The 18,058-nt window shown below is 32.6% G+C and overlaps 1 protein-coding gene across 6 annotated transcripts in view; it reads right to left on the bottom strand.

The window, feature by feature from the left end:
* Nucleotides 1-18,058, bottom strand: part of KCNT2 (potassium sodium-activated channel subfamily T member 2) — a 389,618-nt gene that overhangs the window by 138,002 nt on the left and 233,558 nt on the right. For all 6 annotated transcript variants that reach the window (XM_514073.6, XM_016934731.3, XM_001134868.5 and 3 more), the window contains exon 14: nucleotides 9,359-9,467. In XM_514073.6, coding sequence (XP_514073.2) covers nucleotides 9,359-9,467 — 109 coding nt within the window. The remainder of the gene's footprint in view (nucleotides 1-9,358; nucleotides 9,468-18,058) is intronic.

The raw sequence follows: 18,058 nt of genomic DNA, 5'->3' as shown, positions 1-18,058 counted from the left end.
TCAGGTATTCTGTCGTAGCAACACAAATTTACTAAGACATGTTTGCTCATTGCTACTGAGATGTCATTGCCTCTGTTCTGTCTCAGAGACATGGCCAGGAATTGTAAGTATATATACTAGCAGACATACATAGATGCACATCTGTATTTCTGTATCTATCTTTTTTGTTTATATACATTGAAAATCATGAGTTTATACTGATTCCAATCTCATCCACAAGAACTGTCACAAATTGGAGGAGGTTAAAGAGAAATAACAACTAAAGGCAATGCAGGATCTTAGAGTTGTGGAACAGAAAATAGACATTAATGAAAAAAAATAAAATTCAAATAAGGCCTATAATTTAGTCAATAGTATTGTATCAGTGTTAACCCTTCTTTTGATAATTGCACTATGATTATAAAAGATAAATGTTAAGGGAAGTTTATGTATGGAAAGCGTATGTGTGAACTCTACTGGTTTTCCAACTTTTGTGTAAGCTTAAAATTGGTTCACATTAAAAGGTTTTTAAAATGTCATTAAAATATGTTTAACCTAATATTTCCAAACTCCCTTGAATACGTAATTTTATTTTTCAGGAAAGGTATTAACACCCATCCAAAAACATTAATTTTGCCTTGGAACACAAATTTGGCAACCATATGAAATTACAGAATCACTTTTTATACAGCATACACACAAATTAATTACATTGCATTTTGGCTTAATGTGTTTCTACTGTGGCTGCAGATTTTGCAAAATTATTAAGCAATCTCTCTGGTGAAATAGTTATTTGAGGAATCCTAAAATTCCCTTAAGCTTAAATGCTGATGATAGAAAACTGAACAAAACCACCTTTCTGTAATTTTACACTTAGCAATTGAATACAGGCATAATGAAATCTTGAAAGCTAAGCAAACAAATGTAAATCAGGTATTCTGTTTTTCTTTTCTATTTTTAAAGATACCAATTACTTTGAACACAACGATAAACTTAACAGCTAATGTTTATAAGAATTTTCATTTCACAAAGAGCATTGCAGCAATATCTAGATCTGCTGTTTGAACTTGTTTGTGAAAATAACATACTTTCCCAATAAGTTAATGAAGAACTTCTTATGAAATAACCACCTCTGAGGAACATATTTACAATATTGCAACTTTTTTAAAATTAATTCTGCGCCATGTAAAAGCAAATTTGCTTCCCCTTACTTTTAATATATTTATAAAATATAGCATTGGAATTCTTAAATCTTTTCATCCATTCAGAGTACTTCAAATATGCATTCATATCATAGACCAACTGATTAGTATTTGAAACCTTCTCTTTCTTTGGTCTCATAAATCAAAATAACGTTATTTCAAAATATCCTTGTAATAATGTGTTATCAGTATTTGAATCTAATAGCAACTATTATTTGCTTATACTAATAGAAGTTAACAATTATTTTCTCTGATACCTATATTTTAATCTTTATGTCTTCTGATTAATTTTCAAATAAATTTGTCTTATTTAAGGCCTCTTCAATAATTCTTTCTTCAATTCTTTATATTGTTCATTTCCTCCACATACACTTTCAAATGGTCACTAAAAACATACACCTCTTAAGCAGACAAAAGAGTTTTATACTTCCTGTAACTCATGGTGGCTTTCTTCTATAAAAATCTTCTATGACTGAATAATATATCACTTGAAAATAAAAAGGTTCAACATTATAGGTATTTAAATCACCTTTTTCTCAAAATACCTTTAATCCTAATTTCTGTAATATTTAAGGCATTGAATCAAAAGATTGGCCATGGTTAAAAACATGTTGTCGCTGTTCTTGCATCCTGTTATCTATTTGTTTGTTAATGTCATTGTTCCAAAAAAAATCTAAATAAAATTATGAACATTTATTCTCTTATAGTCATGAAATTGTGATGTTTTGGTATAGGCTTAGGAATATTCTGATTTAGATATAAAATACAAACATGCAAGGCATGGGACTTTTTCTTCTACTCCATCACAAATACAACATGTGGTTCTGGGTATCCTGTTTTGTCTTCTCCTGTCTCTCTCAAACTGCCAATTTTGACACCAAATTAAAAGATTGACTCTTACTTGTATAGATGCTGACTGATATAGATTAACAAAGCCAATGAGACAACTAAAGACCAATTACTATGGTTGGGTGTGGCTACATAATTTTCAAAGTAATCCTGTGAGTTGACTTCATCCAGTTTCAAGGCTTTAAATGGGGTTTATATGGTCATGACAGCCAAATTTGTATGTTCATCAACATTCTTATAATGGCCTAGGAGACGCTACATGACCTGGCCCATTGTTTCTTTTCAGATCTCAACTTTTACTACCTTTCTCTTCCTTCACTCTGCTCTATTTATGCATGTCTTCTTTATTTACTTATTTATTTAATTATTATTATTATTATTTTTTTTAGACAGAGTTTCGCTCTTTTTGCCCAGGCTGGAGTGCAATGGCACGATCTCAGCTCACCGCAGCCTCTGCCTCCCGGGTTCAAGGGATTCTCCTGCCTCAGCCTCCAGAGTAGCTGGGATTACAGGCATGCACCACCATGCCAGGCTAATTTTGTATTTTTAGTAGAGATGGGGTTTCTCCATGTTGATCATGCCAGGCTCAAATGCCTGAACCCACATGATCTGCCTGCCTCGGCCTCCCAAAGTGCTGGGATTACAGGCGTGAGCCACCACACCCGGCTTTTGCTTGTCTTCTTGATGTTCCTCAAGTCATCAGATGTGCTTGCATCTCAGAGTCACTGCTTTTCCTTTTGCCTGGAAAACTTATATCTCAGATATGTGCATAATTATTACTTTAATTTGCTCAGGTCATTGTAAATACCAACTCCTTGATGAAGTCATACAATGACTGTATCATTTAAATTAAACCCACTGCTACATCCTTGTGCTCATTGCCCTTCCCTACTTAATTTTTCTCCATAGCACTACTGCCAGCAGAAATACTTGTATTTTACTTGTTTATTATTGTTCATTTTGTCTCTCCAATTAGAATAAAAACTCCCCAAGAGCAGAGATTTTTCTGGTTTTTTAAGAACACCTGAAATCATTCTGTCACACAGTGAATATTCAATAACTAATTGCTAAATAAGTGAATAAATAAATGGATTAGGTAAAAATTATTATCTCAACTTTCCATATAATATGATTGAAAATTAAGTGGAGCAGGTTGGTTCAATGTTAATTGGGTTTGGCAGTTAATGAGTCGACCATTTCTGTCTGCCAAAACCAGTGTTCTTTCCTCTATGCCACATTTCCTTCCTGAATTTGCAACATGCCTACTACAAAACAGAAAGAATTTTGTTTGTGATTAGGATTTGTGATTCCTGAAGAGTATAATTTCAGCTGCTGCTTTACTGAGATAAATTTCTTTATCATACATTTTATAATAATAATAATATGACTTGTTTTGGTTTGTGACAGGAAACATTAAAATTCAGGTAAAGAACTATAAAAAAAAATCATGTAGTAACTATACCATAGGTATACGTAATATTTATTTTAGCAGAATGATTGCATCACCAAATTTGAGCTCTCTCTTTAATGACTGTCAATGACCTTCGTGGTACTTCACATGTAAAACTTAGGTGATCTCAGTTATTTGTATGATTCAATATATTCCCTTCTAAGATCCTTTGATTTACCATTTCGTTCCTATGATATTTAATCTAATGATTTTTAAAAAGTAAACATCCAATTCTAAATAAATGTATGCATATGTTTGTATGTAAATATATGTGTAGATGTATATGTACTTTATAAATATTTACATAACTAACAGATACAACTAGAATCAAGCCTACATTTGAATATGTGAAATATATCCTTTATGCAAAATATGAAAGCATAGTTTCTTTGCTGTGTATAATTTTTAATGATAATCACAAATCTGTGACAAAATGACAGAAACTGTATTGACTACTCCAAAATGTTTTATAAACCACTCTTCCCTTGCCTTTCTTTATTAAAAAGCTATAAATCTAAAATACTTAATGTTTCAGGATGCTTGAGATATGTCTGGAAACATGTGACAGGGCTCTGACCAATTATATGTTAAAAGGCAATGAGTGGGACTCATGGAAAGCCTTAAATATAGCCTCAGTTGGCAATAATCTGCCCCTTTGACATTCTTCCATCTTCTTACCTAGAAGACTAGCCTGAAGCAGAGAATGCATTTTATGATTACAATAAGAGAATCCTGAAGGGTAAAGACTATAGGGTAAAGATGTTGGAATAAGAAAACAGAACAACGTGCTCTGATGATGTCACTGAGTCAGATAGCCTGCTCTGGATGCTGAACCCATAGTTTTTAAGGTGTAAACTAAACACCACCCCTACTTTCAGTGAGATATTATGTTACATGGGGCAGAACACATTTTTAACTAATGCAATATTCCTTATTCCACAGAAATAAAATTAGTGTAAATCACCACTTGCCTCACCCATTACTTCCTAAGGAATAAATGATTTTCCCTTTATCATGCAGAAACATTACAGTCTCCGGATCTCATCCTTTACTCCCTCACTGCGTTTTCAATCTCTTTTTCTTTAGTGGTACTTAAAATTTAAACATTAAAAGCAAACAAAAATAGATAAATACTTGTGTACATAGAAAAAGCTTTCCTTAACATTTCTGTGCAATAGGACTTCCATTATTTTTCTTTCTTCAATTAATGAACAAACCTAATGAAGTAGCAATCTCCAACCACACTTCATTTCTTATCATTCCTTAATTTGTTCATATTTTCTCACAGTAAGAAAATCCCCATTGTAGAAATTGTTTTTTCAGAAGTCCTCAGAGAACAGCCTCCAAAATGCTTGCTCAGTCTTAATCTAGAATCATCTATATTGTTAACAATCCAGTTCCTTTTAGAAATCCTATCTCAGTTTTATTTTATTATGCTATACTATATTTGCTTTCCTTTTCTTCACTCTATTTCCTAGAATTAATAAATTCCTAGAAAATAGTCTCAAATTGTCATTTCTCCCAAATCCCTACTACTTCCTCCTTCACATTTGTGAGCCTGACTGGCACGATCCACCACCTCAGGAACCAAGCATGCAGCAATTCCTACCACATTATGTCTTCATCAGAAAGCAAATACATCCAATATCAAACCACTTTTCCTTCTGCCAACTATGTACTTCAATATTTTCTACTGTCCAGTGTCAATAAGTGAGGAGATTTTCTTTTTTTCCCCCTCTCTCTTTTCTACACTCATATCTAATCAGTGGCAAACTTCTGTGAATTCTAACTAAGCAGTATTTTTCTTATCAATTCTCTCTTTTTCTTACCCCTTGATTATTACTGAGGTGAAAAAGATTACCTCGTGGATGGGACTAATTAAGTATTGTGAAAACAAATTGAAAGACAAAGAAAATGAATTGCTAAATTTTTTAAATTCTGATAAAGCTGAAATGTAATCAGGATGGGCCAGTTGAATGTTAACAAACTGGACTGATAATCCAGCATTTCCTTGTGGAAATCATTATAGTCCATGTTCAAAGGTGATTTTTTTCTAAAGAATAAATTTTTTTTTTGTTTTTTTATTATTATACTTTAAGTTTTAGGGTACATGTGCACATTGTGCAGGTTAGTTACATACGTATACATGTGCCATGCTGGTGTGCTGCACCCACTAACTCGTCATCTAGCATTAGGTATATTTCCCAGTGCTATCCCTCCCTCCTCCCCCCACCCCACAACAGTCCCCAGAATGTGATGTTCCCCTTCCTGTGTCCATGTGATCTCATTGTTCAATTCCCACCTATGAGTGAGAATATGCGGTGTTTGGTTTTTTGTTCCTGCGATAGTTTACTGAGAATGATGATTTCCAATTTCATCCATGTCCCTACAAAGGACATGAACTCATCATTTTTTATGGCTGCATAGTATTCCATGGTGTATATGTGCCACATTTTCTTAATCCAGTCTATCATTGTTGGACATTTGGGTTGGTTCCAAGTCTTTGCTATTGTGAATAATGCCACAATAAACATACGTGTGCATGTGTCTTTATAGCAGCATGATTTATAATCCTTTGGGTATATACCCAGTAATGGGATGGCTGGGTCAAATGGTATTTCTAGTTCTAGATCCCTGAGGAATCGCCACACTGCGAAGGACATGAACAGACACTTCTCAAAAGAAGACATTTATGCAGCCAAAAAACACATGAAAAAATGCTCACCATCACTGGCCATCAGAGAAATGCAAATCAAAACCACAATGAGATACCATCTCACACCAGTTAGAATGGCAATCATTAAAAAGTCAGGAAACAACAGGTGCTGGAGAGGATGTGGAGAAATAGGAACACTTTTACACTGTTGGTGGGACTGTAAACTAGTTCAACCATTGTGGAAGAATAAATTTATTTTCATTGAGAATAAACTTATTTTTGACAAGATTGCCAAATAAATAAAAATGCTAATTTAATCAACAATAAGACATACCACTGCCAAGAGCACAGAACACTCAAATGTAAATAAAGTGAGCGGGTCTGAAAAATGAGGAAAAAAATTGAGAAGCATTAAAATACAGAATAAACTCTCTAAAAATATAAATTACACAGTTCTATGAAGTCATCTAATTTATTTATGACTGACAGATCAGCTAGAACTGGAATTAACATAATAACAAATAGAAAAAGAAAATGTTATATTGTAAGAGTTTTAATCAGCCTTGGGAATTGTATTAGTCAGAGTACTGGGTAAGTTGCTGGAGAGACCACTTCATACCCACTAGGATGGTTATGATAAAAAAAAAAGCGGATAATTACGAATATTGCTGATGATGTAAAGAAAGTAGCATCCTGATATATTGATGATGATAATCAAAGTGCTATTGGAAAAATATTCTGACAGTTCCTAAAGAAGCTAAACAGAGTGACCATATGACCCAGCAATTCTACTCCTAGATATAGACGCAAGAAAATGAAAGCCTATGTTACACAAAAACCTTTTCACAAATGTTAACAGCAGCATTGTGAAAATGTTAGAAGCAACCCAAATACCCACCAACTGATGAGTGGAAAAATAAAATGTGATATATCCATGCAATGGAATATTATTCAGTTGTAAAAAGGAATAAAGTGCTGGTGCATATTACAATATGAATTAACCTTGAAAAACATTATGTACAATGTTCAACATTTGGGTGACCAGTACACTAGAAGCCCAATCTCTACCATTACGCAATGCACCCAAGTAACCAACATGCACATATATCCCCTGAATCTAAAGCAAAACCAAATTATTTAAAATTCTTTACGTTCATTTATTTACTGTATTACCAAATATACTAAAATGATTTCAGCTGAGCCTAATGGCTCAGGTCTGTAATTCCAGCACTTTGGAAGGCCAAGTCAGATGGATCACTTGAGCCCAGGAGTTCGAGACTAGCCTGGGCAACATGGCAAAATCCCGTCACTACAAAAAAAAAAAAAAAAAAAAAAAGCCGGGCATGGTGGTTCATGACTATAGTTCCAGCTACTGTGGAGGCTGCAGTAAATCTATAAAAGCAGAAATAGATTGTGGTTGCCTAGGGCTGCAAGAATTGGTGGGGGGAAAATGTAGGGTGACGCTAAAGGGTAGATAATTTCTTTATGTGGTTCTGGAATCATTTAGTGGTGATGGTTGGATAATTCTATGAATATACTTTTAACATATTGAATTGTACACTTTAAATGGGTGAATTGTATAGTATGTAAGTTTTATTTCAATAAATCTACTATAAGAAGTTATTATGGTGGATGATAGCATTTACTGTGACACAGTTGTAAAATAATTTTGCAAGTCACTCTTATTTAAAGGAAATCCTTAATTATATAACAATGTTTTCAACAACATTGCTTTCTTTTTTAATAAGGCAAAATTCATTAGAGTATGTTGGGAAACGTCTTATTCTAAGGATCACTAAAATCTTTTTTTAACTTATGTGAAGTATAATTCTTTTTCACCAGGCAATACTGTTTGTCAATAAATAATATTTACTAGGAGATGCACAACGAAATTTAACTTCAGTCATGAGTAATGAGCTGTGTTATATAGTGTTTATGGGACTTATTTTATCACTCATGTATACAACAATGAAGTTGCCTAGATAGTCATCATTATAGTTGTCTGAGTCTCTACGAAGACGTTACGGAAAAATAATGAAGACACTTGATGAGTTCTATGAATGTTCACTTAATTGGTGCTAAAATAATTTTTAGTACTTTATTTAATTGCATCAAAATGATAAACACTTTCTGCAAAGAAGATAAACGTCATTCCTAATCCTGTTACATCCTTCCTATTGCACAGATTAAAGGCTTGTAAGTATATAGAATAGAAATATTCCTATTCACAACTTTGAGAAAATTGCTCCTAAGAAACTTTTACCATCCCAATTAGGCAGTCAGAAGTAAGATAGTAAAATCTAATTTATATAACACTGAGTATTTACTACTTTTAAATTAACAACTTATCCATCTATAAATAAATCTCAAAAAAGAATTTTCCTTTTTCTGGATTTATTTGATTTGACACTTCACCTAAACAATTATCAATTAACTTACTTAATATGAGTAATCATAACCACTAGCGTAAGTGGAATTTACTTAGAAAATCAACATTTTGTCTGAAATATAAGATTAGAAATATGACAAGATATGAAATGAAGTACATTTGTCTCTTTAAATAAGAGCAATGACTATGTTCACTAGTTATATTTTCTTTGATCATCCTAGTCAAAAACAACTTCTGTATTTCATAAAACTCTATCAAAATAAACAAACAAGAATAAAAAAGGTTCTAATGGTACAACTTTCTCCAACCTTGAAATGCATATAAAAAGTGATTTATACTGCATTAGCTAATTTTATACAACTACTTTGTTATTATTCTATTATAAAATTGCCATTTTGACATCAATTGTGTACATTAAGCTTTCAGATAAAACTTACCTCAGGAACAGAAAAATTTGACTTTAAGTTCTTATACTAATAACTGTGAGAATCCTTTAATTAAATGTTTCATTTGCTGCAGAAGTATTCATCTTTAAAATAAAAATAATGTCCTAACCCTAGGCCTAACAAATGATGCCGGCACTTAGAATTTATTAATAAGTTGCAACAAACTATCTCAAGACTACTGAGAAAAGACAGCAAATCACTCACTTTTTGTATGTCTTGGATTCTTTAACATGTCTTTATCTATCAGATAAAGATAACTCACACAAATTCAAATATAGGTACATATCTAGCTGTATACGTAGGCCTTCTATATTTTTAAATCACATAACTGCTCTTATTGCTTTTTATATAATTTAAAAGGTTAACTTAAAGAAAAAATATACTTACTGCCCTCTAGAGGTATGAACCAGTAGTGTAATAAGTGTAGATGTTGCTGGGCATATACAGTTTAAAGCTAACATGGCGTATTTAAACTCTTCTTCACAAACAACATGATCTGTTTGAAATAAAATAGGTAAATTAGAATAATTTACCTTTGGAGAGTAATAAAATGTAAAAAATAAAACAAAATGAATAAAATGGTAAAAGTCTCAATATAAACATACTTGTTTTAGAGATCTTTTTACAAGTGCAATTTTATCCCCAGGAAATATATCTCCTAAGAAAGAGTACTGGAGTATGGGTTAAGTGATTGGCTTGGGTGTCACTCCTGTCTCAACAAATTTAGCAACCTTTGCTAAAATGCTTAACCCTGTCTTAACAAAATTGGCAACTTTTGGTAAAATGCTTAATCTTCCTATGCCTAGCAGGTGGGTTTGAGGTGTGGTCTAAAATATATCAAATACTTTATAAAGTCTCCTTTTGTTCTGATAATTCTATAGTATAAAATACAATAGTACTGATTTAGAAGAGTACTGATGTATCAAATTCATAATGACACAGCATAAATTTTAGAAAGTAATTATTATAAGATTTAGCAGATAATATGTGCCTAGCATAGAAGAAATATATTTGATACTAAGAAAATAACTGTAATATCAAGCAATAGAATTTGCTAAAATAAATTGAAATTAAAATTGTACTTTAACTCCAAATTCCTAAAAGTCATAAACCCAAAAGATGATAGGGTCCAACCAGAAAACATAATAAATGGCTGCTGAAATTCAATGACATAAAAATAATAGTGCTAGAAATGAGAGCACATGGGAAAGTGCAGGCCACATCTAAAGAGAATGATGCTACTCAGGCCAAGCATTGTTATGCAGGAATGAGGGCTCAGATGCCAGATATTCTATTTTCTACAGAAGTCGTGTTTTTAAAAAGTGATTAAATAGTGTTTATTTTGGAAAAAACAAAAACCTGTTTTCCCAAATAAACAAGTATAGCTGGTATTAAAAATAAAAAGAAGGTTTAAAATTCTAAGAAAATACATATTCTTAGGCAGAAAAGTAGCACTTTTAGCAAAATTAAGAAATAGAAGATCAAATTTGTCAGTGAGCTAGATCTATAAAATGAACACATAACACCATACAATTTATGAAGAAAGAAGAAAAGGTTACATGGGAAATGGTTTAGCAAATGCTCTGGACAAACATTGACTTTCGTTCTGCCCTGTTTTTATAATATGATTTAGTACATGAGATAGCATACTACTTTTTATTTTGCTTTCATTTTTTATTGTTTCTCTTTCACATTTTATGGAAGAAAATATATACTATGGATATATGTCAGGATTTACTCAAAAATACAAAAATATCAAGTTTCTACTGATAATCTCTCTCCCCACACCCACTTGTCAATATATTATAATTGACATAAAATGTTTTGGAAATGCATAACCAGATTATTTATTGCTTTGCAGGAAAGGCAAGCAGATTCTAGATACAATTTTGAATGCAGGGAAGTGTACATAAGATTTGCAAAAGAAGAGTGTTTTTAAACTATCATTTCAATATTATCTCAAAATAATTTTGAGTGTGTATGCCCAATCTGTGAAAACAGAGTGACAAAACTGCTAAACCCGGAATGTTATTACTGTAGAATCATATGATATCAATACATAGGGAACCCATAAATTTCAAATCAAAAATTAGAACAGATGAGCTGAGAAAAATGTGTACATTTATTACCACACAGAATTTTTAAAATTTCAAACTGTAACAGAAAATTTGAAAGGTATGATTACCATATATGCAATGTAGCATGCAATTATTAACTTTTCCTTACTATAGTGCACAAACCATATTTCTTTCAGTAGGGGAATGTGAGAAAATGTGATGGATGTGTTATACTTTGAAAATATCTCATTGTATTTTCCTTCAATAGTTAAAAAAGTAAAAAAAATAATTAGGTCTCCTCCCTTTTCTTCAATAAATGTGTGCATCTGAGTTTGGGGGGCAATGGCTGTGGGAAGATTTTGCCGCAGTGGCTAATGTTTCAAAAACTGTACTAATCAAAGAAAATTAGAAGGAAGCAAAAGACTCCTACATTTCAGATAGTCATTTTTGTATTTGCATGTGTCTTTTTTCTACATTTGGTAAAAGTTTTACAGTGTCTATCAGCCCTTTCAACAATAAGTATATGTACTACCATCAATGGTGGCAATTTTACACATAAACACAAAGTATGTATGCACTGTTCCTTTGTACACTGAATTATCTAGGGATGCAACTGCAGTGTAAATTAAGAGAAATTTTACTTTATTATGTTTAGCATTGTATGTGAGTCATTAATAAAAATTAATATATGTTATGTATCAGTCAAAACCTAGCACCTTGTCATTGGTAAAAGTGTCTTTTTTTTCCACTCTCTTCTTGTTTATTCATGCCTGAGTGTTTACATATTAAAAAAACATGCTTTTTATTATTATTTCCATTTTTTCTCTTTCATATTAGAATTAGAATATTATACTAACTTTTTATACTTTATGTGTATAGATAGTTATATTTACTCTGAATTTCATTTCAAAATAGTGTAGGAAGTGTTGCAAAATATTTATTATAAAAAGAGAGTACTGGATCAGAGAAAATAACCATTTTTAGATAGATAAGTTAATATATAATTATCATGAAAGCCTTTGTTAGAACAAATGTAAATTCAGTACTCTTTTCATTAAGAAAGCTATTTAACTTCTATGAATGGAAAATACAAGGAAAAAGATATGATATAATATTCAACTGGATAATAATCTTTATTTGCATGTATCACAGAGAGCTAAAACTCAATCTGAAAAATAGAACTGCTTCTATATCTAGACTTGTCCTCTTAGGTCCAAATCCATCCTTCCTCTTGGGACATTTTTTAGAACTAACCACTAATCCTCAGCCTGAATTAAAATACTGAAAATATTCCTTCATTCTAACTGCCCCTCATTTCCCAATACATTATAATAGCCAAAGTTTATGGATTATACAATCAAATTCCCCTCTCTTTCTTTTTTTCCCATTGTCATTCTCACTACTTACTACAGGTTTCTAATACATCCATAATTCTTAAGGCTCAGATATCAAATTTCAGAATTAAAAAATATTCAGATTTTAGAAAGGCAATATGTTTCATCTACCAGACACTATATAACATATCCAAGGAACTACCTATTCCTAAAAATATCATTGTTTCTGCAGCTAAATGTGTGAATATACTAAGTAGAAAAAATAAAGGGTTAAATAGCTTCATGGCAGTTCAGTGCAGGAACTACCACCAAATAATTTCAGATAATTTCGTGTTTTACCACCAAGACTACAAAAATATTTTCATGTTTCAGAGATTCCTTGTTTTGGAATTACAGCTAAGGGATTGTGGACTGTTATTCAAACTCTGATGTTCTTTCCTCTAGGCTAACAACTTCCTAATTGGTTTTCATGTTTTCCAACTCTTTAGCATTCCACCTTGTAAGACTTGATTACATAATTTGGGTCACTCTTGACACATTCAATTAAAATAAAACCATCCCTATAAATTTTATGAAACCAATTAAAAAAGAAAGAAGGAGGAGAAATGAAATAAAACAAGCTTGCAGCACCATTCAGCATTAATCATTAGGTCAGCTTACTTTCTGACCCGCTTCCTCATAGTTGTTTCCCTATTGCCCACAAACCACATAAACACTGTCACAAGTGTAACTGAAGATGTAGGTTATTAATAATGTGCCATGACATTCAAGCAGGCTAAGAAGGGAAGACAAGACCTATGGGTGTAAATGGCAGTGAAGATTTGGTAGGGACAATGAATTGTAGGTCTTGTATGGTCAAAAGATAGTTGAAGTTCTTCATTAGAGGGAGTGAACTACAAAGATAGGAAGTGGTGGTCAGAGAAGGACACACTAGGATTGGAGATGACAGAGGAGTGACGTTTATTGGTAATGATATGATCTAAGTTACAACCCTAGAATGGTTGCTGAGCTAGGATGAGCTGAGCAAGAACACTGAAAGAATGGAAATTACAGAAACATTATTCTAGAACATCAGAAGAATCCTTTTCATGGGCATAAACATCATCAGATAGTATGACCAAGCAGTGTTGGAGAGAGTGACGGTGAGCTGGGAGAGAGAGTACATTTTCAGGTTTATCAGATACATTTTTTTTGGTGGGGGGGGAGAATTTCAAGTCAAAAACTGCCAATTTTTATCAAATAATTTTCTAATTAAAAATAGAAGAGAAAGTCACAAAATTTAGAGAATATAGAAATGCATACTGTAGAAATACATCAATAACAGTAACTGCTATTTTTCCCTACTACCCATTTTCCTCTCTGTATGCAAAAACCACCTATCTATGGAGAGATGTTTAGAAGAGGTGGTTGAAAAGGGCAAGTATACTAATGTTTGTTCACAGCACCTTGCTGATTTTAGTCAGCAATACATAGAGAGCTGATCTGAGGTAAGAACTGATCACTTTGCAAGCAGAAAGAGAAGGGAATAGAACTCTCTTAAGTAGTACATTGTTTGCTTGTGATCAAAAATCTAATAAAAAGTATAAAAATGAACACTTGCAGAATTGAAAAAGTGAACTGTATCCTAAATAGCAGGAGATGACATTCCCTTTCAGAGCCTTTATCAGAGGCCTCTAATTTAGACTTCCCAGCCAGACCAATAAAGACAGACCTGTGACAAAATCAGATTAAAGTGCAGTGCTGCCTTCACATTGAAACTTGTTTCAGATGATACCAAGGTATCCACCATTACAAGAAAGATGGCGATATGGACAGGGCAACAAAATCCAGTAAGTCAGGCTTAACAAGGTTCTTAGAAAAGAACTTTGAACACAGTTACTGACACATAGAGAGGCCTAGAAGAAATCCACTCGAATTTCAACTTCAAGAGTGGCCACAGAGAATAGTGAGCCATGCATATGAATGGACAAAGGAATTACTCTGTAAAGAGCAGAATCAAGGTTTAATTAAGGAATTTTATATGTTGCTTTGGAGGTTTCTCAATTCGTGTGCCAAAGGACATACTATGGACCAATGACTACTGTGCATTTCCTTCTTCTGTTTTCCAAAAACCATTATTTTATTACAACTTTCTTCCTCTACTACTGTGTATCTGTATGGGGTAGTGGTCCTGGGACCACTTAGCAAATTCATTAATGTGCATATTGCTAGATTATTAGGAGCCACATCTAGATCCAACTTTACATTTTCCAGATATCCTGAACTTTGAGCTGGATGTGTCATTTGATGAAACTTGGAGTATTTGTCTTAGGGAATGGATGAGTGTTTTCTCATTTATTCCCTATGTCAAATACTCCAAGTTTTAGTGGCGCTATATGAATGCCATTTATAGTAGCCAGTAAATGGCTAATAGACATACTAAAAAGAAAGAAAGAGAAAATGAATACTGGGGGAGAGAGTAGTTTTAGCCATAGTTCAAGCCTTTAGGCACCCAAGAAACCATGTACATTATGTATTATATATATTTATATAGATAAACAACATTATATATGTAAGTAATATATATAAAACAACAATATAATATATAATAATTTAATATATAATAGAATATGTAATATAATATCTACTAAATCAATATATAATATATAAACAACATTGTATATATAATTATATATATATATTATATATATAATGTTATGCATGGTTACTTGGGTGCCTAAAGACTAGAACCATCGCTAAAACTACTACCTCCCCCAGTATTCATTTTCTCTTTCTTTCTTTTTAGTAATAGACGCTCTTATTCCCCCCACCCCACTTTCATATTTTACCTGGATTCATGGCTGCTCTGGTAGAAATTACATATCTCAGTTTCCCTTTTAGATAGATATGACCACATTACTAGAGTTTGTCTGATGGGACAATGTGCAGAAATGGATAAACTCTGGATTACTTTTTGTATACAAAATCACTTTCCCTAAACTCTTTTCTTCTTGTTGGTGAGACAACATATGTAGCAAAAGCACAGCTTTGATTATGCAAAGAAGGACAACTCTTTATCAAATATAAATCTGTCATTTTTTTTCCTTCTAGCTTCTAATTCCCCTCCTTTGTTGAAGAAAGTGTTTCCTATTTAAAAATTATATGTGGCAGGGTATGGTGGTTCATGCCTGTAATCCCAGAACTTTGGGAGCTCGAGGCGGGCACATCATCTGAGGTCAGGAGTTTGAGACCAACCTGGCCAACATGGCAAAACCCAGTCTCTACCAAAAATACAAAAAATTAGCCAGGCGTGGTTGTGCATGCCTGTAATCCCAGCTACTCGGGAGGCTGAGGCAGGAGAATCACTTGAACTCAGGAGGTAGTGGCTGCAGTGAGCCAAGACTGTGCCACTGCACTCCAGCCTAGGTAATACAGTGAGACTTTCTCTCTCTCTCTCTCTCTCTCTCTGTATATATGGAGAGAGAGAAGAAAATACAAGATATATGTATATGCATCTTATCTTGTATTTTCTTCTCATCCATTTAAAGTTTCTGTTTATTCTGACTTAGATCTTTCTTCACTATTGCTTGTTAAGACATAAGCACATGAGATCAAGTGGTCAAGTGGTATCACCAGTGAGTGTGCCAGGCCATGGGCAAATTTCTTAATCTGTAGGCCTAACAGGCCTTATCTCTAAAATGTGAATTACAGTAGTGTTTACCTCATAGAATTGTCTGAGGAAAAAAATAGAAAATGAGTATAAAATGCTAATTAGAATTCTAAACAAGTATTATGGATCATCACAATCCTGCGTTATTAAAATCAAAAGATAGATTTCAATAAACTATCTTGAAACAAATGCCAACAGTATACTTTTAAAATGTAAGTGGCAAAACAATATAGCATAATTCCATTGTTATGCAATTAAAAACATGGTCTCACTTTTGTAAAAATGCTGAATTCTGCAGGAATGCTCATGTGTATGCCTGTATGTGTGTCTGGATATGCACAGAAAATAGTGTGTAAAGATAAGCATCAAACTGTCAATAGAAACTGCCTCAACAGGTGGGAAAGAGTTTTAGAAGCATATGACTTTTAAAATAGTAGTATTATGTGAGATTATTGATTTCTTCTTTGTTATTCTAATGTCTGTCATTTTCAGTTTAAAAGCTTCTAAAATAAAAAATTACAATTGAGATGCAAATGCATTGATAGATATGAATCAAAATTGTCTTCAAGTCCCTTTTACTTTGTGAAAAATAAAATTGATAGTTACTTTAAAACAAGTCAGAATATTTTCTTAAAGGTCTACATCACCTTATATTCTGAGCTTTTGTGTGATTTAAAGTACTAGAAACCTCTTCCATGCAGTTGCTAGGTAACAGCTCTTTGGAAAACAGTAAATAGTGGAAAGTGCAGTAAACCAATCTAGTGCTGGGTTTTAATTTACAGAAATCAAATATCCTTTGGAAAATGGCTTTTAAATAGAAAAACGAACCAGGGTGAATTTTGAAATCTAAATGTTAGTCATTTTTATTTTATGGGGAAAAAGTTTATTAAATAGAACAACTGATTAAATTGCATTATAAAATCTTTCCCATATCCTTTGCTTATTAGATTCTATTTGCAAGCAAGAGTGGGTTTATTGCTACAAAAAATTGTATCTTTTTCTTATATGAGAATAGATAATGTCTTGCAATCAAGTGAGTTTTATTTTGATCCTGTTACTTTAATCAATAAAATAACCACTCATGTGTGTGTATGCGTGCGTGTGCATATGAACACGTCAGAAACTTTGCCAATTCAGATTGTGAGGCATTCAACCACTAAATGGCTAAGAATAGATTAAAGTAAATCCTTAAAAGTCACTTAGTTTCACTAGATCTAACTATAAGAATGCTTATTAAATGCATAGAATCTAACCCAATTTGAGATTTGCAATTTTCTGTAAAACAGATTTATTTCATTTCAATAACACAAGTAAAAAGCACGTTTCTGTTTTTCCAGTTGCTTCAATACTTATTTTAGTACAATAAATATAATCTTTTTTGATGTTTCAGGCTATTAAATACTCAAAAGGGGGCTCAAATTTCCTCTACCCTAGTGCAGAATAGTTTTAATTTCATTAACCTCCTTTTCTTTTATACCTCTCATAAATACATAGCAGTCTTAATATTTTTGAAAAATTATTTTCCTCCAATTTCTTTAGGTTCTAACCAAGAGTATACTTTATCAGCTTCTGATAGTATCGAAGATACTTACTGAAGCTTCTTTTTAGTAATAAAATAATAATACTAAATAATATTTCTGCTTTCATGCTAAGATATATATATATATTATTAAACCTCTCAAAAGTTCTATGATATATATTGTGTTAAGTAGTTTTCAGATAAGCAATCAGATATTCAGAACAGTGAAGTAACTTGGCTGAGTTTATTACTTATTAAATTCAAACTATCTACAAAGGACTCTACAAAAGCTATACGACTCTAAAATTGATTAACCAGCACTTAAAATAGGTAACAGAATGTAGCAGTGTTTCCCTCTGTAGAAACCACTTAAAGATGACCACTTGCTACCAGATGAACAAATGGCTGGAGCAGCCATTACACTGAACTGATGACTGAGAAAATACAACCACCAAGCTCCCCAAACACCTGTCGTGTAATAGTGAAGTTTGAGAGAACGTAGGCAAATTTGCCTTTGAGATCAGTTTC

This window comes from Pan troglodytes, chromosome 1 (genome assembly GCF_028858775.2).
Source record: "Pan troglodytes isolate AG18354 chromosome 1, NHGRI_mPanTro3-v2.0_pri, whole genome shotgun sequence".
Lineage (NCBI taxonomy): Eukaryota > Metazoa > Chordata > Mammalia > Primates > Hominidae > Pan > Pan troglodytes.
Note: the sequence above shows the minus strand (reverse complement) of the source record. Positions and strands in the feature narration are given on the sequence as shown.